At 45.3% G+C, this 25,138-nt stretch overlaps 1 protein-coding gene across 2 annotated transcripts in view; it reads right to left on the reverse strand.

Moving 5' to 3' along the window:
* Positions 1-25,138, reverse strand: part of LOC138293502 (vitamin D3 hydroxylase-associated protein-like) — a 731,360-nt gene that overhangs the window by 137,091 nt on the left and 569,131 nt on the right. For both annotated transcript variants that reach the window (XM_069232741.1, XM_069232740.1), the window contains exon 11: positions 19,225-19,268. In XM_069232741.1, the coding sequence (XP_069088842.1) occupies positions 19,225-19,268 (44 nt within the window). The remainder of the gene's footprint in view (positions 1-19,224; positions 19,269-25,138) is intronic.

Raw genomic sequence — 25,138 nt, forward strand, 5'->3', positions numbered from 1 at the left:
CCTTTCTACGTTCCTTATAAGTATTTCAAAATGTTAGATTCTGTAGTGACGATATTCAGTTGGAAGTGAAAGAAAGAGCAGAGAGCGTTGAAAAGATACTTGAAGGTGTTTGGGCACTCCCTAATTGGTGCCTCTATTATTGGACTAGCATGACCAATCACAATCGTATGAAGTTTGAACCCTGCCCTGTTGATAGGCTCTGATCCATCTCATTTGTCCAGGTTCCTGATCCTAGTCGCACCAAATTTAAAAGCGGAGAATGAGGATTTATGAAGGTTCCCCCCTCCCCTTGGTCTCGCAACTTTTGGGACCTAGGTACCACCTTTTATGGTGACCGAGTAAGTTGAACCCTTTTTGTTATCAAGCACAGCTTATGGACACTTTAAGTAACCGCTTTTCTATGGACATTTTGTTTTGGACAGATTTGGGTGACTTCACTACCTACTTTGTGACTGTTCTTGATGGGAATATATTTTAAGCTGATCAGTGTAGGGAAAGGTGCAGAAGACATTGTGACAGGAAGGGTTAATTAGTCTGAGCAGTGTAGATGAGCGTGATACATGTAGAAACCTTAACGGTACGTGGACAAATCCGCTATGTCGCTTTCAAGTTTGTTTTCCAACATTCCATAGATAAAATTATCCGCAGTCAAAAAGTGTGGGAGAAAGGCAAGCGAAGGTCGCTCTAACCCTGAGAAAGGGAGTCCAGGAAAAGGCCAGAAAATAATGACTAGTGAACAACAGGGCAGCCAAGGGATGTGTACTGATACCATAGCTAGAAAATGCGAGAAAGGAATAGAGTCCAAGCTTCAGGTTATTTTAGCACTGTAGCATGAGTGGGGGAATTGAAGCTCGCAGATGGAGTTGTGCAAGCTGCCATCGCCCACATCGCTGCCTCCCTGGCTGTGCTGTTCTTAGACTGCGACACTCGAGGGGGACAGAGGTTCGAGTGAGCGGAAGAGGGCTTCCCAGCATTGTGGATAAAGTTAAGTTCCACCCAGGGACGAAGGGCCTTTTGTTTCTCTGCTTTATTCTGACTGATCAACATACTAGCACTATGTTTGTAATCTGATGTATTCTGCTCTTTTATATTTGATTTCCTTGAATGTCTCAATGTGAATGTGATGCAGTAGCTGAATATACATTTCATGGGCAGTCAATTAATGTAGTGTCGTAAAGCTATATTGGTGAACTCTTTGCATACATATGAATAGACATTTTATTGCTATTTTCATTCTACTCTGTTGGTATTCCAAAGGTGTATATATATATATATATATATATATATATATATTTTTTTTTTTTTTTTTCACTGAACAGTCTATTAAAGCTAATCTGTGTGCATTATTGGTGTGCAGTCCTTCATTGAGTGTCCTTATTGACTTATATCTATTAGATCAGGTGTCAATCAATCACCTGGATAAGACATAAGCCTTCCTCAAGTTTCTTCAAGATCGGCAGCCACATTACTGTGTGACTGTTCTGGGTTGAATTAATCCCAAACTTTTCTTTAGCCACTTCAAGATTGGCACCATACTATTATCACAGATATCCTTGCAGACTTCACAAATACCTACCATGGGCTCCCTTAGTTCATATTCATTTTAGTAATTTTGTCTCTCCTTAGATTGTTCCTACAGATTATGGTTTCTCAGCTCCACCACAATCTTTATGGCTGTTTACTTTGAATTCAAAACCATTAGGTTGATAGCCAGAACCTTTCTGACATTTTCTCCTCTGTTTTTGTCTACATCGCAGTGGGTTTCAGTAGTACAGTTCGCGCTGTGCACCTATGCTATTTTACCTATCACGTTGCAGTCACTTCTTTGGTTTTCATTCATGAGTATGATAATGATGGTTTTTCTCTTTTTTACCCCATTGCGGTAAACAGATGAAACCGTTCCGCACACCTATTATATGTGGTCATTATTTGTCTTCATACCTGTCATTGACATTAGATTTTATTTTATTGTATTTCATGTACTTCACAGCCTTGAACAAGTCAACGAATGTGACAAAACATGTGTCGACTGTTGATGTCATAATAGATGCTCTGTGAAGAACGGATGCTTATACATGTCAATAAAGAATTAGATTTTGACCTGCTTCCTGCATACCTTTATATCTAAGGACTTGTAACAATGTCTGACTTACTTTCTAGTGCTTTGGTAACTTGTTATTTTTGTACATATAGTGAAGCTGTCACAGCTTATACCTTTGGTAGTGGGGCATAGGTATACCAAGTAGCACAATCATAGCACATTGTTTTAAATTCAAATTACCCATGTATACTAGTTACTTGGAGGTGCAATCAACAATACCACTACTACCAATTTCATGCTATAATGTTTCAAAAAAGTTAGACTCAAGACTACGCTTGCCCTTGACAAGATTTGGACCAACATAAGGAGCGTTAAGTGGGTGGGGGATTTGATTGTCGAGATTGGGGTTAAACCATTCTAGGATCTACAGAAAAAAAAATCCTGACAGGTAATGGCAAATTCTAAGTATCTACAGATCCGGGCTTTCATATTGAGTAAGGATACTAACATCGTATGCCTATTGGCCTCGCCCGATATTGCAGGAAATACTTTTGGTAAACATCAGTACAACATTTCAGATAAATACAGCTGTCTTATTCAATCTCTTCCCAATGACCCGGGAATATGGGGTGACAAGTGGACTCGTAGGCTAGGTGAGAAGGTCACAGAGCAAGATCTTTCAAGTGCTCTAAGACAACTTTGTAAGTTTATTATTCCTACCAGACTGAGAGGCCCTACCTATCACACACTGTTTGATTTCTATATAAACCCGTACAAATTAAGCAAGCGATACAATAGATTGTACAGCTGTCCGCAATGCTCAGCCAGTGCAGCCGATACTGTCCGTATGTTTGTTACCTGTGCCAAACTGCCGCAAATATTTCTTGTACAAACTTCCCATGTAATCCACACCCCTAAAACAATGTTGGTAGCTATTAACACTACTGATTGGATCTTTTATTTCTTGTCTGTGACTGGACTGAATATTGCGAGAAACTGGAAATCTGCTTTCCCCCAAAATATGAGCAGTGGCGGAAGGAGGTAATGAAAGCATATGAACTGCTACGTCAGATAGCGACAACTACAGGATCCATGGTGAAATATTACTGTGTCTCGGGGAATTTAAGAGACTACTCAGGGTGAGATTAGAGATTGCTTTTTATTCCTTTTATGTCGATTTCCCATTGTTGAATGACTGACCTGAATATTGCTAATATTTTATAATATCTGTAATGAATTTGCGCTTTATGTGTTTATTTAATATGTAATTTACAAGTCTTTTTATACTTGATATGTATAAGACCAACATCTTCCTGTGTTTCTTTCTACTTGCTTGCACACTCAATAAAAAAAAATAAAAAAAAGGAAGAAAGGTTTTTTTAAAGTTAAAGCCTGGAGCTCATTAAGCTGACAAAGTGAACTGAAAGGGTCTAGAAATGCCAATTTCCTAGAAAGGAACAGAAGGGGGCATGAGTGTAAGTGTTCAAAAGGAGAGCCAGTAAGTAATGTGAGAAGATTAGGATTCCATGAAGGTGCAGGTGTAACCGGTGGTGGAATAACTCTTTTAGTCCCACCATGAAAGCTTTAATGACTGGAATTTCAAATACAGAAAGGCGTTGCCTATTTTGTAGCAATCCTATGGATGTGAATGCTAGTCCAGCCTTTTGTACATGAAGTAAGTAACAATGTCTTATACACTACCTTTGAATGGGTCAATGTGTTTTGAATGGCAGTAGTAGACAAAACATTTCCATTTTGCTGCACAGCAAGCACTAGTGGTAGGTCTATGGGATTCTTTAAGAATGTCCATACATTCTGGTGACAAATTAAGGCAACCAAACTCCATGAACTCAGGAGCCAAATTGCTACATTGAGAGTTTTGGGATCTGGGTGCACGATTTCTCTATGGCTCTGAGTAAGAAGGTCCAATCGGTTGAGAACCTATTCTTGAGGAACTATTGAGAGATTATGGCCCTCATTACAACCCTGGTGGTAAATGCCATCTACTGCCGTACTGGTGGTCGCCAAGATACAGTGGCCGCGGCGGTAATCCGCCATGAGTATTATGACCCACACATAAAAATCCTCCACAATACAGACACCCACACAAGTCCGCCACACCAAAGGTCAGGGATAAACTGGCGATAATAAAACCCACACCGTTACGCCAACAGGAATACGCCCACAGTATCACAACCCACGAATCAACGCCGCAGTCTTTCAACCGCGGTAAACCTTTGGCTGTACACACTGCTGCACTCAAAATGCACACACACTTACAAAACTACACCACATTGGACAACTCAAAATACACACACCTGACACACATACACATACCACACCCTCACACTCATACCACTATAAAACACACATCCACATTACCCACAACCCCTTACAGTGAAAAAAAAGAGACCAAGCACAGAGAGACAAGCAAAGAGTACACACTCACTCAGAGGCACAGAACACAATAACCCATACACCATCCACGCACATCACAGTATACACCCCAACACATCAACCCACACATCACCTCACACATCCTCACACATATCACTTACACCACATCCATGGCACCCCAAAGACACCCCAGGTTTTCTGAGGAGGAGCTAAGGGTCATGATGGAGGAAATCATCCGGGTAGAGCCACAGCTATTCAGATCACAGGTGCAGCAGACATCCATTGCAAAGAAGATGGAGCTATGGCGGAGAATCGTGGACAGGGTAAACGCCGTGGGACAGCACCCAAGAACCAGGGATGACATCAGGAAGAGGTGGAACGATCTACGGGGGAAGGTACATTTCGTGGTTTCAAGACACCAGATTGCTGTACAGAGGACTGGTGGTGGACCCCCACCTCCTCCCCCACAACTAACAACATGGGAGGAGCAAGTCTTGGCAATCATGCATCCTGAGGGCCTTGCAGGAGTAGCAGGAGGACTCGACTCTGGTAAGTCAAATCTTAACTGTTATATCCCCCACCCTACCTGCATGCCATCACAAACTTCTACCCCTACCCTCACCCCCATCACTCCAACACCTCACATATACCCCACCATCACAACCCACCCATCCCAATACCAAGCCCTGCATGCAACAACAATGAATGGACCCCCTGTCACAGACCTGCATGGACACCCACCATCCCAGCATGCCCAATAGAGAGATTCACCCAGCCCACAAAATCACCACACAAGGCCAAGCCGACAGGGAAAGCACAAACATACTGGGAAACACACCCATGCACAAGATGGCACACACAAAGACATTAACAATGCATTTGCATCCTAACAGAACCCCTACCCAACATCACCAGAGAGGAGGTGCCAGCTACATCCAGCCCCCCCCAGAAGTGGCCCACAGTGATGACAGCAGCTCTGCACGCCTGGATCACGATGACCAACCTGGCCCATCAGGGACCTCTTAACAGTCGGTTACCCTGCCACAGTCCCAACCCACCACAGAGCCTCCCCCCTCAGGAAACCCCAGCACAGCACCCACCCAGTGGGCCCATGCCACTGTCCCCAGGACATGTCAATCAGCAGTGTGTCCACCACTACAGGGACCCCAGGCAACCCCACAAACGCAGGATGATCAGGGACCTGGGGTCAGTAGCAGTGGGCACACGGTTCAGGGGACAGAGGCACAGGACTATAGGGAAGCTGGGAGGACTGCTGTGCGACAGGGGGAGGACAGGCCCAGGGAACTCACCCTCCACGAGGCACTCTCAAACATACCACCATTCCCAGGAGACCATGGGCCAGGTACTGACCAAGTTACAGGAGACCCAGCGGCTGCAGGAGGGACAGTACCTGGGGATCAGGGAGGACCTAACTAAAATATACACCATCCTGGTCACCATTGCAAGTATGCTGGCTGACATGGGCAAGACCAGGAGGGAGGCAGTGGCACAACAAAGGGCCCCTGACACTAGCCAAACTGAGGAACAGCCTTCCACCTCTGCTGGCGCTAGTGGACAGGAGGCCCCGCCACCGGACCAACAGGCTACCAGCACCCCACCCCCTGCAGAAGGAGAACCACACCGTAAACAGTCCCTCCGATCCGGGCAGAAGACAGAGAACATTGCCAAGACCCCTGCCAGGAAATAAGACTCTCCTGATTGTCACCCTTCTTTCCCACTATGACACCCTGTCCACCTTGAACTGCCATTGCTCCCCTTCCAATGCTCCATTGGACAATGCACCTGTGATACCAAGAGACTGGACTCCAACTGGACATTCCTCCACCATCACCCCAGCCCCTTGCACTTACCCCCATACTATTTTGCACTGAAAATAATCACCCTTGAAACAGAAACCATACTGGAGTCAATGTAATGATTAGAAAGATATATTATTACAACATTATCAAAGCATTGCAATGTCTATGTTCAGTGAAATATACCACAGGATGACCTTTGGTGGGCAGCAGTACATATAGCAGTAGCCAGAATGGGGTACACAGATCTGAAAGTAGTGATTCCAAAGGGAACAGTCAGTGTCCATAGACAGAGGGTAAGAGGATGCCATGTACAATGTCCAAAAGTTTACTGTAATGTAAATGTGACTTACAGTCTCTTACCTGTGTGTCATTGGAAGTACTTCTGTATAATGTTTGTTCTGTTGTCCACATCTTCTTCATCTGCCTCCTCTTCGTCACAGTCCACAGGCTCCACCGCTGCCACAAGACCATCTCCAGGCTCATCTTCCTGCAGAAAAGGCACCTGGCGTCTCAAGGCCAGGTTGTGCAACACACAGCATGCCACAATGATCTGGCACACCTTCTTGGGTGAGTAGTTCAGGGATCCAGCAGTCAGATTGAGGCACCTGAACCTGGCCTTCAGGAGGCCAAAGGTTCTCTCAATAATCCTCCTTGTACGCCCATGTGCCTCATTGTAACGTTCCTCTGCCCTTGTCCTGGGATTCCTCACTGGGGTCAGTAGTCTTGAGAGGTTGGGGTAACCAGAGTCACCTGTAAATATCGAGGGACAACTGTTAGACACACACTAACCCTTAGGGACAACCCCATACACAGACACCTTCCTATAGTGGGTGGGGACCTTGGGCTCACCTATTAGCCACACCTGGTGCCTCTGGAGTTGGCCCATCACATAAGGGATGCTGCTATTCCTCAAGATATAGGCGCCATGCACAGAGACAGGATATTTGGCATTCACATGGAAGATGTACTGGTCAGCCAAACAGACCATCTGCACATTCATCGAGTGATAGCCTTTTCTCTTCCTGTAAACCTGTTCATTTCTCCGGTGGGGAACAAATGCCACATGTGTACCATCAATGGCACCAATGATGTTGGGGATATGTCCCAGGGCATAGAAGTCAGCTTTCACTGTGGCCAAATCCTCCACCTGGGGGAAAATGATGTAGCTGCGCATGTGTTTCAGCAGGGCAGACAACACTCTGGTCAACACGTTGGAGAACATTGGCTGTGACATTCCTGATGCCATGGCCACTGTTGTTTGAAATGAACCACTTGACAGGAAATGAAGCACTGACAGAACCTGCACTAGAGGGGGGATTCCTGTGGGCTGGCGGATAGCTAACATCAGGTATGGCTCCAATTGGGCACACAGCTCTTGAATTGTGGCACGATCAAGTCTGTATGTGATGATAATGTGTCTGTGTTCCATTGTAGACAGGTCCACCAGGGGTCTGTACACTGGAGGATGCCGCCATCTCATCATCTGCCTCAGCAGTTGTAGCCTATGGAGGAGAACGGTGAGCAGAAGGTCATATTTCCACATTGAATGCACAACTGTTGCTGAAGTTAGGTTACAGAAGCAGTATGTGAAGTCGAGAGTCAGTTGATGGGCCAATGTCTGCTGTGATGCAGTTAGGTGCCATGCCATGTGCCCCCTGAAATGGCACCTGCCTGACCTGTGAGGAAGGACACGTGGAAATGAGGTAAGTGCGCTGGTGTTGTGTGCCGTTGCGGTAGGCAGTCGATGACTGCCGCGCAACTTTGCATTGGTTATCATTGGGCCCTATGGGTTCCAGGAGCCAATGGAGATGTATGCCGGCGGTGACGGTACGCACCGCCATGGACGTGACCGCCATTTTCTAACAACTCACTCACTTGCTACCTGACCGTCAACAGGAGAGGACATGCACTGCAAGTGCTGCTGTGACCTAAGTCTGGAAGTGACATTGGCTAGAATTTCTGGGCAAAGGTCCCCTGCCTTCACTGCGGAGGAGTTGGAGAAACTGGTGGATGGTGTTCTACCTCAGTACACATCACTCTACGGTCCTACAGACAAATAGGTGAGTACACTGAGAGCATGTGGTGTGGGCAATGTATGTTTTGAGTGGTGTGGATGTAAGCCACATGTTGGGGGGGGTTCTGAGGCGTCTTGCCCTGAGTGCTGCATGAGAGGTGGCCAGTGTATGTGCGTCAGGGCATGGGTGGGAACTGGGGGGCAATGAGTATGCCAGTCCGGACGGGTGAGTAATTTCCTTTCCTCCTGACTTTTCCCTCTAAGTCAATGCCCACCAGAAAAAGGGTATTTGGCGTGCCATCGCCAAGGAGGTGCGGACCCTGGGTGTCTATGACAGGCGGAGCACCCACTGCCGCAAGAGATAGGAGGACCTGCACCGCTGGACCAAGAAAACGGCAAAGGCCCAGTTGCGGCTGGCTTCCCAACATGGAAGGGGTGCCCGTCGCACCATGACCCCCCTGATGTTTTGCATCCTGGCGGTGGCCTATCCGGTGTTGGATGAACACTTGAGGGCATCACAGCAGCCACAAGGGGGTGAGTACAGATTCTGATTCCTGACTTTGCGTGCTTTAGGAGGTAGCTGGGTTGGGTATGTGGGCTGTAGGTGACCCTAGGCCAGGGCGATCATGACAGGGTAGGTCCCTTGTGTGCAGGCTCTGAAGCACTCCAAACCCAATGGTGTAAGTGGGCATATGCTACTGGGCAGGGTCCTGTGGGTGTCAGGTGTGCAGATGCTGGCGTTAGCTATTGTACCCTATGGGCTTGTGACTACCTTAGTGACTGGTTGGGCATTGCCTAGTGAATAGGGCTGCTCCCTGTGTGTTGTGTACGCCAACAGTAGTGGTGTTGCTGGCATTGACCAAGTGTATCCTCTGTCTCTTCCCCCCCTTTTTGTTTTGTCACCCTGTCCTTAAGTGCATTAGCATCATCTGGCGGAGGAGCAGAGGCGACGGAGGGAGCTGCATCCCACATAACCCATGAGGGCAAATCCACTGAGGGTGAAGGCACCAGTGGGACGGAGGGCAAGGGGAGCACCATGACGGGGATAGGAGGGGAGACCAGTGACAGCGACTCCTCCTCCGATGGAAGCTCCCTGGCAGTGGCGGACACCTCTGTGCCCACCCCAACAACAAGTACAGCCGCCCCCCCCCCTACCAGCACCACCCTCTCAGCAGCCCCTCAGCGTGTTTCCTGTGTCTGCTCACCCAGGAGGATGAGCATCTCCTTCCCCCATGCACCTCAGGCCCTGCCCCAGTCAGCCCTGCTGCCCTCAGTGAGGAGGCTGTTGACCTCCTGAGAACCCTCACTATTGGGCAGTCAACCATTCTGAATGCCATCCAGGGTGTTGAGAGGCATTTGCAACAAACAAATGCATACCTGGAGGGCATTCACTCTGGCGTGGCAGCCCATTTCAGGCTCTGGCCTCGGCACTGATGGCAGCCATTGTCCCTGTGTCTAGCCTCCCCCTCCAACTTCCTCCACCCAGTCCCAATCCTCTCAACCCCAGCCTATCCCAAGCACACCTTCAGACCAGCATTCACCCAAATCAACACACAAAAGTGGCTCAGACAAACATAAGTACCACACCTCATCTCACAGGCACTCACACAAGCACCATGCCCATGCAGACACAGCAACATCCACTGCCTCCACCGTGTCCCCTCCTCCTCTTCGTCCACCCCCTCCCAGTCTCATCTCCACTCACACCTGCATGCACTACATCCTCATCCACTACGTCCATCACCAGCACGCCCATCACTACACACCCCTTACGAGCGGTCACCACCCTCACAGCCATGAACACGTCCCCTGTGTCCTCTCCCAGTGAGTCTGTGACTCCTCCTCCCAAAGTACACAAACGGAAGCACCCACCCACCCAACAGCCATCCACCTCACAACTGCATCCAGCCCATGCAACTTCACCCAAACTCAGCAGAAAGACACCTCCTACAACTACTTCCTCCACTCCCAAACCCTCTCCATCTTCTCGTCCCAGTGTGTCAAAAAAACTTTAACTTGCTAACTTGGACCTCTTCCCTAAGCCTTCCCCCCCGTCCTTCCCCTCGGGCCAGGGTGTCAAGATCCCAGGCCAGCACCCCAGCCACCAAGTCGGCATCCGCAGTGGTACCTGCAAGTCCCAGGGGATCAAAGGGGGCACCCGTCAGGGCTGCCAGTGTGCCAGCGACCCCTGCAAAGGACCAACCCATCCTGCCACCTGCCAATGCCAAGGTGAAGAGGGTGCCAGCAAGCAGCACGGCCAAAAGGCAGGACCCAACCAGCAAGGCCTCCTCCAAAACTCCATCTGCCAGTGCCAAGGTCCCAGCAGCATCTGGCAAGGTGGAGAAGGGCAAGTAAACCCAGGGCAAGGCACTTCAGGCCTCGGACACTCCAGGTGTGGGACTGGTGACCACCATGAGTATTTTCAGGCCAGAAACCTGTACTGTGGAAGGTACCGCCACCTGCACCGCCATCTGCCCCGCCACCTGCACCGCCCCCTGCACTGCCACCTGCACTGCCGCTGCCACAACAACAGTCAGCAGCATCATCCCCAGTGGGCAGCCGTCCGAGGCTGCAGGAGACGGCCTGGTGTCTCCCTCCACTTCTACCAGCACCTGCACCACGGCCTGCACCAGCAGCATCTCCGCCGCAGACACCGCCGCAAGCACCGCCACCTGTGCCGCCATTTGCACCGCCACATGCCCAGCCAGTGCTACTACATCTGTCATCAGCAGCATCCCCAGTAGGCAGGCGTCCGGGGATGCAGGAGGAGGCCTGGACCCTCCACCAACCACTTGAAGCACCACCACCAGCACCGTCACTACCAGCGGTTTGCAGCCTAAGTCGCCGCAGGATGGAGTGTGGTTCTGCCTCCATAGAGTATCATGCTACCTATTCCCTGCACATCTCGTGGCCCAGACACCCAGGTGAGGGAATGGAAACTGCCACACCCCAGGTGCAGCATCACTGGGCACTAGGCCCCCTCCAGAACCAGTGGAGATATGCATCCACTATCACTTTCCTTGGCAAGATGAAGCACACTGGGCACTAGGCCCCCTCCAGAACCAGTGGAGAGATGCACCCACTATCACTTGAAGCACACTGGGCACTAGGACCCCTCCAGAACCAGTGGGGATATGCATCCACTATAACTTTCCTTGTCAGGATGAAGCACACTGGGCACTAGGCCCCATCCAGAACCAGTGGAGAAGCCATCCACTAGAGAGACTGTGGCCTTGCACTCCCCAGGACCAAGCAGTGGGAAAACCACCCACTAGAGAGACTGTGGCCTTGCACTCCCCAGGACCAAGCATTGGGCAAACCACCCACTTCAGAGACTGTGACCTTGCACTCTCCAGGACCAAGCAGTGGACAAACCACCCACTTGAGAGACTGTGGCCTTGCATTCCCCAGGACCAAGCAGTGGGCAAACCACCCACTTGAGAGACTGTGGCCTTGCACTCCCCAGGACCAAGCAGTGGGCAAACCACCCACTTGAGAGACTGTGGCCTTGCATTCCCCAGGACCAAGCAGTGGGCAAACCACCTACTTGAGAGACTGTGGCCTTGCACTCCCCAGGACCAAGCAGTGGGCATGTTGCCCCCTCCAGGAGCAGTGGTGTAGTACCATCTTCCGGCTGATGTGCCCCCCTTCCCTTCCCCCTGAGGTGCCTGAGTGCTTTCGACCTGATGCCCCTGCAGTGTTCTCTCCGTTTTGAGGCAGGAGTCATGTGTGGGCTTCGCACCTGTTTTTTTGGCCCACTGGTCCACGGACATTTGCAAAGGACAGTGTACGGCCCTCTGTACATATTGTAAATATTTTTATATACTGCTGTTTACAATGGTTAACTTTATCTGCATTTTCTAAATATCACTGATTTAACTCAATTCCTTTTGTCCTTGCGTTCTTCCAGGGGTTACGGGGTGTAAATGTAATGTTGCTGCATGTGTTTGTGTGTATGGTGTTGTGGGTGAGGATGGGGTGGGGGTGTTGCATGTTGCATGTGTATGTCACTCTCTTTTTCCTCCCCCCTCCCCTGTGTGCTAGGTACAGTACTCACCGTGGTCATCGCCGCCGGATTCTTTGATGTTCCTGGTGTATTAGCAGATACACCAGCATCGGCAGGACCTGTAACTCGGGCTCCATGGCATCCTGGTACTTCGTTGAGTGTCGAAAGGTGAGTGGTTTCCCTTCCAAAGACTGTTTCCGCCTTGCTTTTGATGTTGTTGGTACTGCCCCGGAAAAGCTGGTGGATTGGTGCCTTGTAATACTGTGGGTGGTACATTGTCTTCCGCCTGTCTATTGGCGGTGACTGCCATGGTGTTTGTTGCTACCACCGTGGCGATCAGAGTGTTAAAGTGGCTGTCTGTGTTGGTGGTTTCCACCGTGGTCGTGATCCCATTTTTTTACCACCGGCCTGTTGACGGTATTACCGCCGCTTTAACACCGATCGCCAGGGTTGTAAAGAGGGCCTAAGTATTGTTGTAAACCAGCTGCTAGAATAGTTGTGAGGGACGTCTGTCTGAGCTTTCGAACCAAAAATGGAAGGACAGGAAGAGGAGAAAACGCATAAGAAAATATTCCAGACCAACTCATCCATAGTGCGTTGCACTTGAATAGTAGGTGTGGGAACCCAGATGCGAAGTTTGGGCATTTTGTGTTGCCTGCGGTTGTAGGAGGGTGGCTCTATATATAGTCTACAAAACTGATGTGCACTGTGTAAAGACTGTGGGCAACCTTACCCTGGTTTACAGATGTAAAAACTAGACCACCTAATGCTCTAATTTTTATGGTACCTTGGTACAGCAGTTAGGCTAATCATGGAGATGTGCTAAGCATTTGTTGTACTCACAGTATCAATAAAACGAGACACACACTCAAAAGAATAACTCAGGACCAATTTACAAATATACTTCTGATTTTTATAACATTTTTAAGACCAAGATTACCAAAATTGGGTAAGTACTTTTTACATTAGGATTTTTCAAGGTTAAAACATTTCGTTTACCAATGCAATGCGTATACCAGTGTCTCCTCTTGGTTTTAGGTCGAGGTCGTCAGTGGGCCCTATGGACCAGCTGGAGAAGTTCTGGTGGTTCCCGGTTTCTGCGGACGCAGCTGCAGAAAGTCTTAGGAATTGGCACAGGACCACTGCGGGGGACCACTTGGAAAACCACTGCACAGGTGGACTTAAATATGAGTCCCCTTTTGAGTGTCAAGGTCGCAAGGGGCGAGGGACCCTTAGAACACTGATAGATCTCCAGTGCAAGGGCCAGGGGGGCTGGGTGCAGAGCGAACAGGTGAGCCAAAAGCTGTGCGCAAAGGTGCCCTTGGAAGCAGGAGGTAGGTCACTATGAGGGTCACCTGCAGGTAAGCAGGGCCACTCTGGTGGGTGGTTCTGGTGGTTTATGAAGTTCTTCGACTGAGGCTTCCTCCTGGTCCTTTTGGAGTCCGGAGTGGACTATACTTCTGGGTGTTCAATGTTGGGGGTCCAGTACACCGGGCTATTGCACAATTCAGCCACTAAACCTAGCACACTTGCAGGGTGTATCCTCCGGGCTTGTCGGGTAACTTTTAGTACTGCTGCGCCTTCCAGTTCCTTGGTCAGCAGCCAGTCAAAGAACTTGAATTCACAGGCTTTTGAGTTTTTGTTGAATGCGTGATGCCTTCACTCTGGAGGGAGGTCCATGGGCAATTTGCAGAAGGTTGGAGGTCCTCTGGGGTTTTGTAGAGTTCAGACGACACCTCAGCGGCAGTTGTCAAGTACTGGGTGCAGCAGGACAGGTTTGGTGCCTTTTTCTTGGTGGAGGAGGACTTAAATTCTCTTGCCTTGGGTCTTCTTAATCACAGGCCTTCTTGTGTCAGTCAAAACTGATCTCTTGGTCTAGGGGTGCCCATTAAATACTGTATTTAGCGGATGTTTAGGGGAGTACCTAGTAGTGAACAATGGGTCATCTACTTTAGGGTGACTACACCAACCAAATAACCACTTCCTGTAGGCGGGATCACTTCTCTATCCCTGATTGGCTATTTTCCTACCATGCAAGATGGAGGAAAATGAAATGGAGGGGTCACCACACAATCAACACCTTAGGGGTGGTGCAGGCTGGGAGTGGCCACTCCTACTGTCCTGTGTGCATTTTCCCTCTGTTGCTCCTGCCAAAAGTAGGGGGTTCACAGCTGGGGCAGCCATCTGCTGCTAGCAGCAGGTCTGGTGGTCAAGTTTCAAAGGCGGTAAGCCCTTTGTAGCTCGCTAGCAGGGCAGTGCACATTCCTGGGGCAGGGGTGTAACACTTCCACCCAGGAAGGGCTTTGTTTCTGGACCCAGAGAGCAGGGACTCTCACCCCAGAGTTCCATAATCTTGTCTGGTGGTGTCAGGATGGTGGTGAATAGCTAGCAGCCATGCCAGGGTTACTTAGCTTTGTAGGGGCCACCACTAAGGTAGCTCCTGGGTACATTTTGCAATAAATCCAATACTGTTACCAGTTTGGATTTATTATTCTGAGTTGTTTGATATCAAACAATCCAGGATTCAGAGTGGCCACCATGTAGCTGTGAAACTCATATTGACCAGCGTCCAGCACCTCCATTTAAAATGGCTGCTCTGTTCACTTACTATGTCCCAGGTTTGGCACGGACACAGTTGGGGCATATTGCTCATGCCTGCACTTACAGTATAGTGCACCATGCCTTAGGGCTGGAAGGCTCCCAGAGGGGTGACTTACCTATATTTCATGCAGTGTATAAAGGACAAGTCACACAGGTTGTGTGCCATGTTGAGTTTTCATTTTAGTTATTGCACCAGGGCACTCAGCCTGCAATGGCAGTGCTGGCTGCATCTGTATGCATGGCCCTTGAGGGTGGCACAATCTGTGCTGCTGCACTCGGGGGGCAACCCTTAGTACCCCATGCCCTGGTTACTTACCATTTACTAGGGACTTATGGTAGCAGCTAAAGATGTTACTAATTGTGCCAGTGCATCATAACAGTTTTAGGACAGATATCTGGTCAGGGAACCTGGTAAGCAGGGGCCCTGGTCACTAACAACGTTGAGACCACATCAAATACCAGGCAAAAGTGGGGGCTAACCATGACAAAAGACACCTTTTCTCAAAGTGCTTGCGAAAAGGTCTATTTGAGGGAACCCCCACCTGGGGAATTAAGGGAAGGGAGGAGGACCTGTAGGTGGCGTTCCCGTTTGTAATCTTGATGCTGCATCCTTCTTAACAGGTCTGCAAAATAATTGTCCATGCCTGAGAGATATTCTGCCAGAAGGTGAATGTTGTGAGGCAAAGCCCATTTCCAAATGGTCTGTGATAGTTGTGAAAGTTGCAGAAACCATGTCCCCCCATGTTTGTTTAGGTAATACTGCCTGGCATGTTGTCTATTCGGTCTCCTGTGTCTGGAGTACCATTCACTCTGTATTGCAAGATTGTACAAATGTGCACCCGATCCCATGAGTGAAGCGTCCGTTGTAAGAGTTATGTGGGGAACAGGGTCCAAAAAAGGCCACCCCTTCAAAATATTATTGGGATTCCACTATTGCAGAGAGTTATAGGGTTGGCTGTCTATCAACACTAGGGGCCAGATGTAGCAAGCCGTTTGCATGTCGCAATCTACGAAAATCGCAGTTTGCGCCATGCAAACGGCCTAACGCGATGCTCATTCCCAAATTGCAAGTTGGTACCAACTCGCAATTTGGGAATGCGACTCGCAAATAGGAAGGGGTGTTCCCTTCCTATTTGCGACTCGCATCGCAATTCAGAATTGCTTTGTGACCGCGAATGCGGTCGCAAAGCAACTCGCAGTTACCACCAGTGTCACACTGGTGGTAACTCATTCGCAAAAGGGACCCCTTTCCCCTTTGTGAATGTTGACAAAAATATTTTTTCAGAGCAGGCAGTGGTCCTATGGACCACTTCCTACCCTGAAAAAACTAAACCAAATGGTTTCGGTATTTTTTTCATTTAAAAAGCAGTCACAGACATGGAGGTCTGCTGACTTCAGCAGGCCACCATCCATGTGAGTGCAGGGACTCGCTATGGGGTCGCAAAATGCGACCCACCTCATGAATATTGATGAGGTGGGTCTTTGCGACCCCATAGCGAGTCTCAGACGGTGTCTGAGACACCGTTCTGCATCCAAGATTGCGACTCAGAAATTGCGAGTCGGACAGACTCGCAATTTTCGAGTCGCAATCTCAGACCTACCTACATCTGGCCCTAGATCCAGTAACAGACCTTGTGACTGAGACCACTGACAAGCTAGACATTCCTGTAATGGGCGCATGTGCAGTCAGGCATGGGGTACTATAGCTATACAGGTGACCATCATCCCTAGGAGACATGACTGTCTGCTCCATTATTTGCTGATTTGGTTGAAAATGAGGTAATAGTGTCTGACAATTGTGAACTCCCGTAGAATTAGGGTAGTTTAGCCTATTTTGTGTGTTCAAACTGACCCTTAGATATGGTTGCATCTGTAGGGGTTGCAGGTGGGATTTGGGAATACTGATTGTGAATCCTAAGTTGTGAAGCAGTTCTGTTGTGATCTGAGTGTATTGTTGACACTGTTGATTTGGTTTAGCTTTGATAAGCCAATCATCCAGATAGGGAAACACGTGTATTTTTTGTCTGTGTAGATGGGTTGCTACCACTACCAGACACTTGGTAAAGGCAAGTGGTGCAGTTGTTACCCTGAATGGAAGAACTTTGAACTGGTAGTTTTTCCCACCCACCATGAATCAGCGATACCTGCGATGAGCGGAGTGGATTGGTATGTGAAAATATGCATCTTTTATATCTAGTGTAGTCAGAAAGTCAGCCTGTTGAAGAAGTGGAATGCCATCTTGCAAAGTGACTATGTGAAAATGCTCTGACAGAATATAATGGGTCAGAGGCCTCAGATCTAAAAGGAGAGCCATCCTTTTTTGGTATGAGACAATATACAGAGTCAACTTCTCACCCTTGGTGTTGGAGAGGTACAGATTCTATTGTTCCTCTGAGAAGGAGACCGTGAACTTGATTTGAATGTGAGGTCAATACCAGCAAGAAGTTTGTATAGTGTGCTGTGTATTCACTTGAGCAGCACAATATTTCCACATGGGACTAGCTAACTATGGCTTACCCCGCGTTTTTTTAACAAATGTGTGTAATTAACCCAGGCGAACACATGTTTATGTTATCATTTGTCATTATCATTTGTGTTGCTTTCATTTATGTCTGGTCTTAGTAATGTCAAAATAGATATAAATGTTTTTCTATAATTCTTTTCATAGGATCTGTTATAAAAAAGGAAAATGTTTCCTGATTGAAATGCCCAGACATTAGTTATCTGGTGTTGTATGCGGGTGCATGGAGAATGTGTATCAGTATTTTGCTAATTACAGATACAAACAGGGCGAGGTAGAGTTTTTGGTCCTGAAGAAAGCCCCAAACTCCTTTGTGGCCCAAAAAAGGGCTGAAACATGTCAACCTGGGCAGGACTTGAGCAGCATAATTTAAGCCTCACATGTCCTATCACATATTTCAGTCATCCTTTCACCACCTTCCAATAAAGCTAGGTTGTCCCTAGGTAGACGACAAGGACCCGCCTGCCATTAAAGTATGCTTTGGAGAGCGCACAATGGCCGATGATGAAGCATGACACCCAGGGGGCCGTGTAAGGCCCTCCCATTTCTTTTTAATAAATGCCTATTGGATTTCATCTGTGGAACACCAGGATATAGGATCCTCCTGCAAAAGAGGAATTCCTCATCAGGCAAGGCGGAACAGCCCTGAGTTAGGACTGTTTTGATGTGGCCATGTTTGCTCTGTTGTATTTGACAAATGAACAATGCTAATATGTCTTCATTGTAAATCTTTGGCAGTAAGATGTCAGTGGCAAATACTATCAGAAGATATCCAACCTTTTGTTCCGTCTGAAGGAATAAAAACAGAAGTCCATCAGTATGTTGTTTGAAGGGGTATTCCAGTGATTGCAGACAGCAGTGTCTGTTCCTAGTTGCAAGACATGTGGACTTAGTAGTTAGAAATATATGCAGTGCAATAACGTTGCTGAGAACTGGTCCATGAACAAGACAGGGCCTAGTGCAGCTCACAGAGTATTCCACCAACTAACCCTCTTTGGTAAGTATCCACCTTCCCAGATTCCCTTTCCATTGGCATTTTGCTTATACAATCATTTGCAAGGCTCAATGAAAGGTTCAGAAGTGCAATCCAAACAGTTATTAGTATTAACATTAACTGGAGGTCCCTCAATTGCAATTCAGTCAGGTTGTTGCTGGTAAGAGTTAAAAATGAAAAGTGGATGTTTGGGAGTGCAATTAACCCCACATCCCTCTGGTAAATCTGCTCTGATCATCCTTAAAAATCCTATATAGGGGTCTATTTAAAATGAGGATGCATTTGGAGATGGGATACATTCCAGATCACTTAGGTCGTCCATTAGTTACTTTTTATGTAGTAAGGTCTGAGATACCTCATGTTTTATTTTATATGTTCAACATTTTGGTATTGAACGCACTAGTGACAATTTACTTCTGCATTGCCCCTCATTGCAATTAGTATTAACATTTGAACATTCTATTAACTCAAGATTTATTAAGATGCTCATACAGCAGTACCTCCAAAACAGAGTGAAAAGAATTTCTATAGCATACAATTCAACAATCTATATAAACAAACTAAGAAACAAATACAGGTTTTCATGAAACCTTGAACAAGTCCAAAAGAACAAAATAAAGTAAAAGGTATATAAATGGGAATAAATAAAGAGAAAACTTTCAAAGAAGAGCTATGCCATTATTTAACTTACCACAAACATTTCATTAACTATATATGTATGTTTGCACCTAAATATAGCATTTGTCACTCATTGAAATATATCTATATATATGCAATTATTTGCAACACCATATGTATTTAACAACAAAGAAGAGAACAATTATTCATACCTTGACATTGCCAATGTTTTCAGAGACCTGGAAATACGTGGACTCTTGAAAAGAAACATAGTTTATTGTTAAGTAAATATACTTTATGGCAAATGATAGTTCATTCTCTGCAGTTATGTGACCTTGGCCAGGGCAGTCATCAAAATTGAGGTGCTTTGCAAGGGTTACCGCTCCTTGTCCAGAAGAGTACCCCTTTGTAAATCGAAAAGGGGGAAGCCATGACTTTCCTTTGCTTTATAATATAAAAGTGTGCTAATAACATGGCAAAACTAGAGGGATATACAGATGGAAAGCCTTACTTCCTGGTTCAGTAACATTGTAATAGTATTTATATAACGCTTACTACCCCTGATGAGGCATCAAATCGCTTTTCGGCGAGTAGCACACTACTCCGGAACCCAAGAGGAATTAGAGGTGGATTAGTATAGGGAACTATGAGTAGAAGTTTTAGTATTATTATGGGTTTATTTGAGCAGAGGATATGTGAATTTGTTAGCTGGATTGACTAGAGTAATGGAGAGATAGAGGAGGGAAGAATCTAGAAGTGTTAATTGGGAGTTTATAGTAATCGGATGACGCTTGGGATGAATAAAGGAGAGATGGAGGAGGTAAGAGTCTTTGGAAAGGGTTAGGAAGATCATAGTAGCAGGAGGGGTTTTGGATGAGTCAAAGGTGAGATAAGTGAGGGAGAATTTAGTAGAGTTGTTTGGGAGATCACGGTAGTAAACTGAGGTTTGGGCGAGCTAGATGTGGAAGAGGAGGGAAGAGCTTAGTCAGGGTTATTTATGAAAGTAGTAGAATGGGTTTGGGATAAGTCTGAGTGGGGATGGAGGATAGATTGACAGAGACATGCCATATGGTGATGGGTAGAAAGTAAAGCTTACAAGAGAATACATGTATATTATTTTTATTTATAATTATTATATATATATATGTATATATATATATAAATACATTTTTTAATCATTATTTTTATTTGTATTTATTTATTTATTCATTATTATTTATGTGTTTAACTTTCATTTACTTATTTATAATTTGAATTTTATGTATAGGTTTTATTTTATTTTGTTTTATTAAATTGTTTTTCTAGTACAGTGGGACTAGAGAATTAATTAGATATGTAAATACACAGTAAAGGAATATATGTTCAAGGAATATAATAATAGGTATAATGATATGAGAAAAAAGTAGTATTGTATAAACACAGACTTTCAAGATTTGTAATATTTGAAGTTAATTAATAAGTGTACTTTTCTAACATTTATTTATCTTTCTACAATTTATGAAAAGGGAAATGCTTATGATACTAAAACATTTGATCAGTGTGAAATAAAAACGAGAACAGGGGTTCATACGTATCTAATATAACAACTTATCTAGGAGCTATGCAATGACCTATGAACATGTTAAGCATAGAATAACATACACATATATGTGTATATAGACACACACATATACATACACACATACACACACACATTTATATAAACAAAAAAACAATATATATATATATATATATATTTGTATAAACAAATCCAATTTTTGGATCTAGAGGTTATAGTTCATGAAGACACCTTAAGTCCTAGGTTACACAGAAAAGCAGCTTACTCGATGCTAGGAGTGCACATCCACCTAGATTGATACAGAGTATCCCTTATGAAGAACTATTAAGAGCTAGGCGAATTTGTAGCATCTGGGAGGATTATCAACATGAAAGCACAATCATGTGCAAAAGATTTAGAGAAAGGGGATACATTCACAAGATTATTTTACAAGCTAAGAGTAAGGTAGATAACGTCAGGAGAGAGGATCTCTTATACAAAAGGTATGAGGAACACAAACCGGATGAGAGTTTAAGATCAGGCATGTTCAATGAGACAGATTCTTACTAAAAGTTGGCATATCTTGCAGACAGATCCTATTCTTGACACCCATATTACGAATATGCCACTAGTGACTTTCCGCAAGGGCAGGTCATTAAGAGACAATTTAAGTCAGAACTTAGTGACAAGTATGCAGGATACAAGATCATTATCAGAGAATCCGGATGGATTTTACTGTTGCACAGTGTAAATTGCACTAATGTGCCAATTGACAATGGACATAGGATGCATCAGATTAAGGGCCATTATAATTGCAATACAGACTTTTGTGTATACTGCTTAAGGTGTCCTTGCAATAAGATCTATGTGGGGAGTACAATACATAAGGCTAAAAAGAGAGTTTTGGAACATTTAAGAGCTATTCATAACTATGACCATAATTACCCCATGGCTAGACACTTTCATGAAATACACAAAGGAGATGAAAGGTTGCTTAGCTTTGTGGTTATTGATCAGATTAAGCTGAATACACGTGGGAGAAATAGAGAGAAAAAGTTGTGGATATTAGAATCTAAATTGAAAATCAGGTTTAATACTCTAAGGGCCAGATGTACCAAAAATCCAAATTGCGACTTGCAATTTGGAATGCAGAAAGGTGTCTCAGACACCTTCTGCAACTCGCAATGGGGTCGCAAAGACCCACCTCATTAATATTAATGAGGTGGGTTGCAGTTTTTAACCCCATTGCAAGTAGGGGCACTCACGGGGATGGTGGCCTGCTGGAGACAGAAGACGACCATGTCCGTGACTGCTTTTTAATAAAGCAGTTTTATTTTTTCTAAGTGCAGCCCGTTTTCCTTAAAGGAAAACAAGCTGCACTTTGAAAAAAAACCGAAACCTTTAGTTTCGGATTTTTTCAGGGCAGGTAGTGGTCCATTGGACAACTGCCTGCTCTGAAAAGATATTTTCTATTCCAGTCACAAAGGGGAAGGGGTCCCATGGAGACCCCTTCCCGTTTGCGACTGGGTTACCATCCACTTCAAGTGGATGGTAACTGCGATTCCATTTGCTGCCGCTTTCGCGGTCGCAAATGGAATTGAATCGCATTGCGAATCGCAAATAGGAAGGGAACACCCCTTCCTATTTGCGAGTCGGAAATGCATTTTGCGAGTCGGATCCGACTCGCAAAATGCATTTCTGCATAGCAAAGAGGCATTTGCACCTCGCAAACGGCGATTTTCCCTATTTGCGAGGCGCAATCTCTTTGCTTCATCTGGCCCCTAAGTACCTTGGGATTGAACTCGAGTGAAGAAATGAATGTCCATTTGGGTTTAATGAACAAAAGACGATGCATAGACATTTCGTCCTCTAATTGGTTATATGAGATAATATTGTGGGACTTAAGGTGTATTTGTTTTAATGTATGGGTGGTGGTTTGTTTAGATTTGGTATAGACAGTTGGGAGGAGCAAGGCAACTTAGAGTGTTTAAATTAGATGTCACTGACATAGAAATTATGTGAGAAGTCTGTCTTTAGAGGAACTTGTAAATTAGGGCTATGCCACAGTGTACTCGAATGTAGAGTTGGAAAAAGAAAAGATAAGTATCAAGAATACATTGATAATATACGGCTATTGTGTATATATTGTACATAGTCCATTTGTAATTTTAGAAATGATGTTTAATTGAAGGAATGTGCATACGAAGATGATTGTGACACTCAAGTAATATGGAATATGTTAGAGGATATTTTATTAATTACGGTGGTAAGGTAGTAACTGTATTTATGATGAGACAGCATGGATGGTAACATTTCAGGTACACAATACACAGTAGCCATTACATTACAAAAAGCTTTTTTATAAAAAAATATAAAAAAATAATAAGAAGGTTTTGACATTTTAAGATGGTGGCCGCTATTCTGTGTAATATATGAACACTTTTGGGTTAGTCCATTATTTATGTTTTTGATACAAATGGTATTTAATATGCAAAGTAAACAGCCATCCCCTCTCCGTGTTCAAGGCTAAGGCTGAAACGCGTTGGGAGGAAGCATCGTTTTAGTAAAGAACATATGCAATTACAATTGTGTCCGAGCATTTCCTTATAATAGTGAGGATTTGGTGCAATTTTTGTGTGGAATTCCGGGTCCACGCTCGGACCGTCACTATGTTGAGCCTCGGGATTCCGGTATCTGGGTTTGGTGATATACGTACATATATATATATATCCCAAGAAAGGTCACAGTGTGAACAAGGCTACGGCTGAAACGCGTTGGGTGGAACAATCTGTATGATAGTAAAGCTTTTTGAGCACACTGGAAGTGTCCTGACCTTTCTTGGGATTACAAGAAACTTGGTTTCATTTATTTATGGTGTTTCCCGACACCATGGTCGGACCGCTACTTTTTGAGCCTCAGTATTTCGGGTTTCCTTAGTGAAATATATATATATATATATATATATATATATATATATATATATATATATACTGTGAGTAAATATACATTTGTTAAACAGGTTTAAGGAGTATGTGTGTAATTTATTGTTATGACATAGTAGCGATACATATTTCCTAAAGAACTATACATATCTAGAATATACACATAATCAGATTAAAAATATTTATAAACACAGGCATATGCAGTCCATTGCTGTTTGAATATGGTGGTTGTGAAGGAGAGAGACAACTCTTGAGTAGTCTTCTGAAGACAAGATAGTTATCAGTGGATCTAATATTTGGAGGTAATGAATTCCATGGTTTGGCTGCTTGAATGGGGAAGGATGTACCACCTATAGTCTTTTTCTTGTATGGTGGTGTTCTAAGGCGGGGTGACATTCTTTAGCGGAGGTTTCTTTGTTGAATGTATTTGGTTATTTTGTTTCTGATAAAAAAGCGGTCCTGTTCCATGTCTAGCTTTGTGGGTGATACAAAGCAGCTTGAAGGTAGATCTTCTGGCAACAGATAACCAGTGTAGTGCTTTCAAGACAGGGGAGATGTGAGCTTGTGGATTTACTAGTAATAGTAGCCTGGCAGCAGAGTTCTGAATACGTTGTAGTTTTTTCATACTAGATAGAGATGATCCATGGTAGAGGCCATTGGCATAATCCAGTCTGGATAGTACAAGAGAGATGGTAGCCTGCACCTTGTGGGGAAATCCGAGGTGGGGAAGATACGTCGCAGAGTCTTCAAGGTGATAAAGTTTGTCCACATGGGCATTTATTGTTAACTTGGAGTCCATGGTAATTCCAAGGTTTTTAACTTCCTCGGATAATTGAGGAGGTGGTCCGAGATTGTCAGGCCAGGTGCACAGTGGGTCATAATTTTTCAAGCCACCACATGTCAGCATTTCCATTTTAGAAGCATTTAGTTTGAGATGGCTCCAAGTCATCCACTGATCAATGGCTCTGAGGCAACTGAAGATTTGTGAGTTTTCAATGAATTTGGGGCATTCCAATTTAAATAGTATTTGTGTATCATCTCCCTAGTTGTAGCATGTGAGTTGAAAATCATTGATCAGTTCAGGTAATGATATAATGTAGATGTTGAAAAGCAAAGGTGAGATGATTGATCTTTGGGGAACCCCTGCTTTTGTGAGGTACAGTTTGGATGAGAAGGGGGTAGAATAAATAATGTTAGTTCTGTTTTGAAGGGAGGATATAATCCAGTTGAGAGCAGTCCCTTCTATGTCGGCTTCGTGAAGTCTTTGAATTAGGGTGTCATGGTCAACCGTATCGAGGGCAGCCGAGGCGTCCAAGAGAAGTAGTGCAGCAACTCCATTGCGGTCGACTGTGTTTTTAAGATCATCCCAGATTGCTGAGTTCCGATTCAGTGCCTCTTCCTGGGTGAAATCCAGTTTGGTGGTCTGAAAGTATGGAGTTGTCTTCAATGAATTGTGTTTGTGATTGGTCTGTAGTTGTTGGGGTCCTGTGGGTCTAGGTTTGTTTTCTTGAATAACTGATGTATGTATGTTTTTTTCAGGTCTTCAGGAAACGTTCCTGTAGTTAAAGAGTTGTTGATGATCCTTCTTACAGGTGTGGCAGAAGAAGAAGATAAAAGAATGTTCTTGAAGATATGTGGTGACATGGA

This window comes from Pleurodeles waltl, chromosome 4_2 (assembly GCF_031143425.1).
Source record: "Pleurodeles waltl isolate 20211129_DDA chromosome 4_2, aPleWal1.hap1.20221129, whole genome shotgun sequence".
Lineage (NCBI taxonomy): Eukaryota > Metazoa > Chordata > Amphibia > Caudata > Salamandridae > Pleurodeles > Pleurodeles waltl.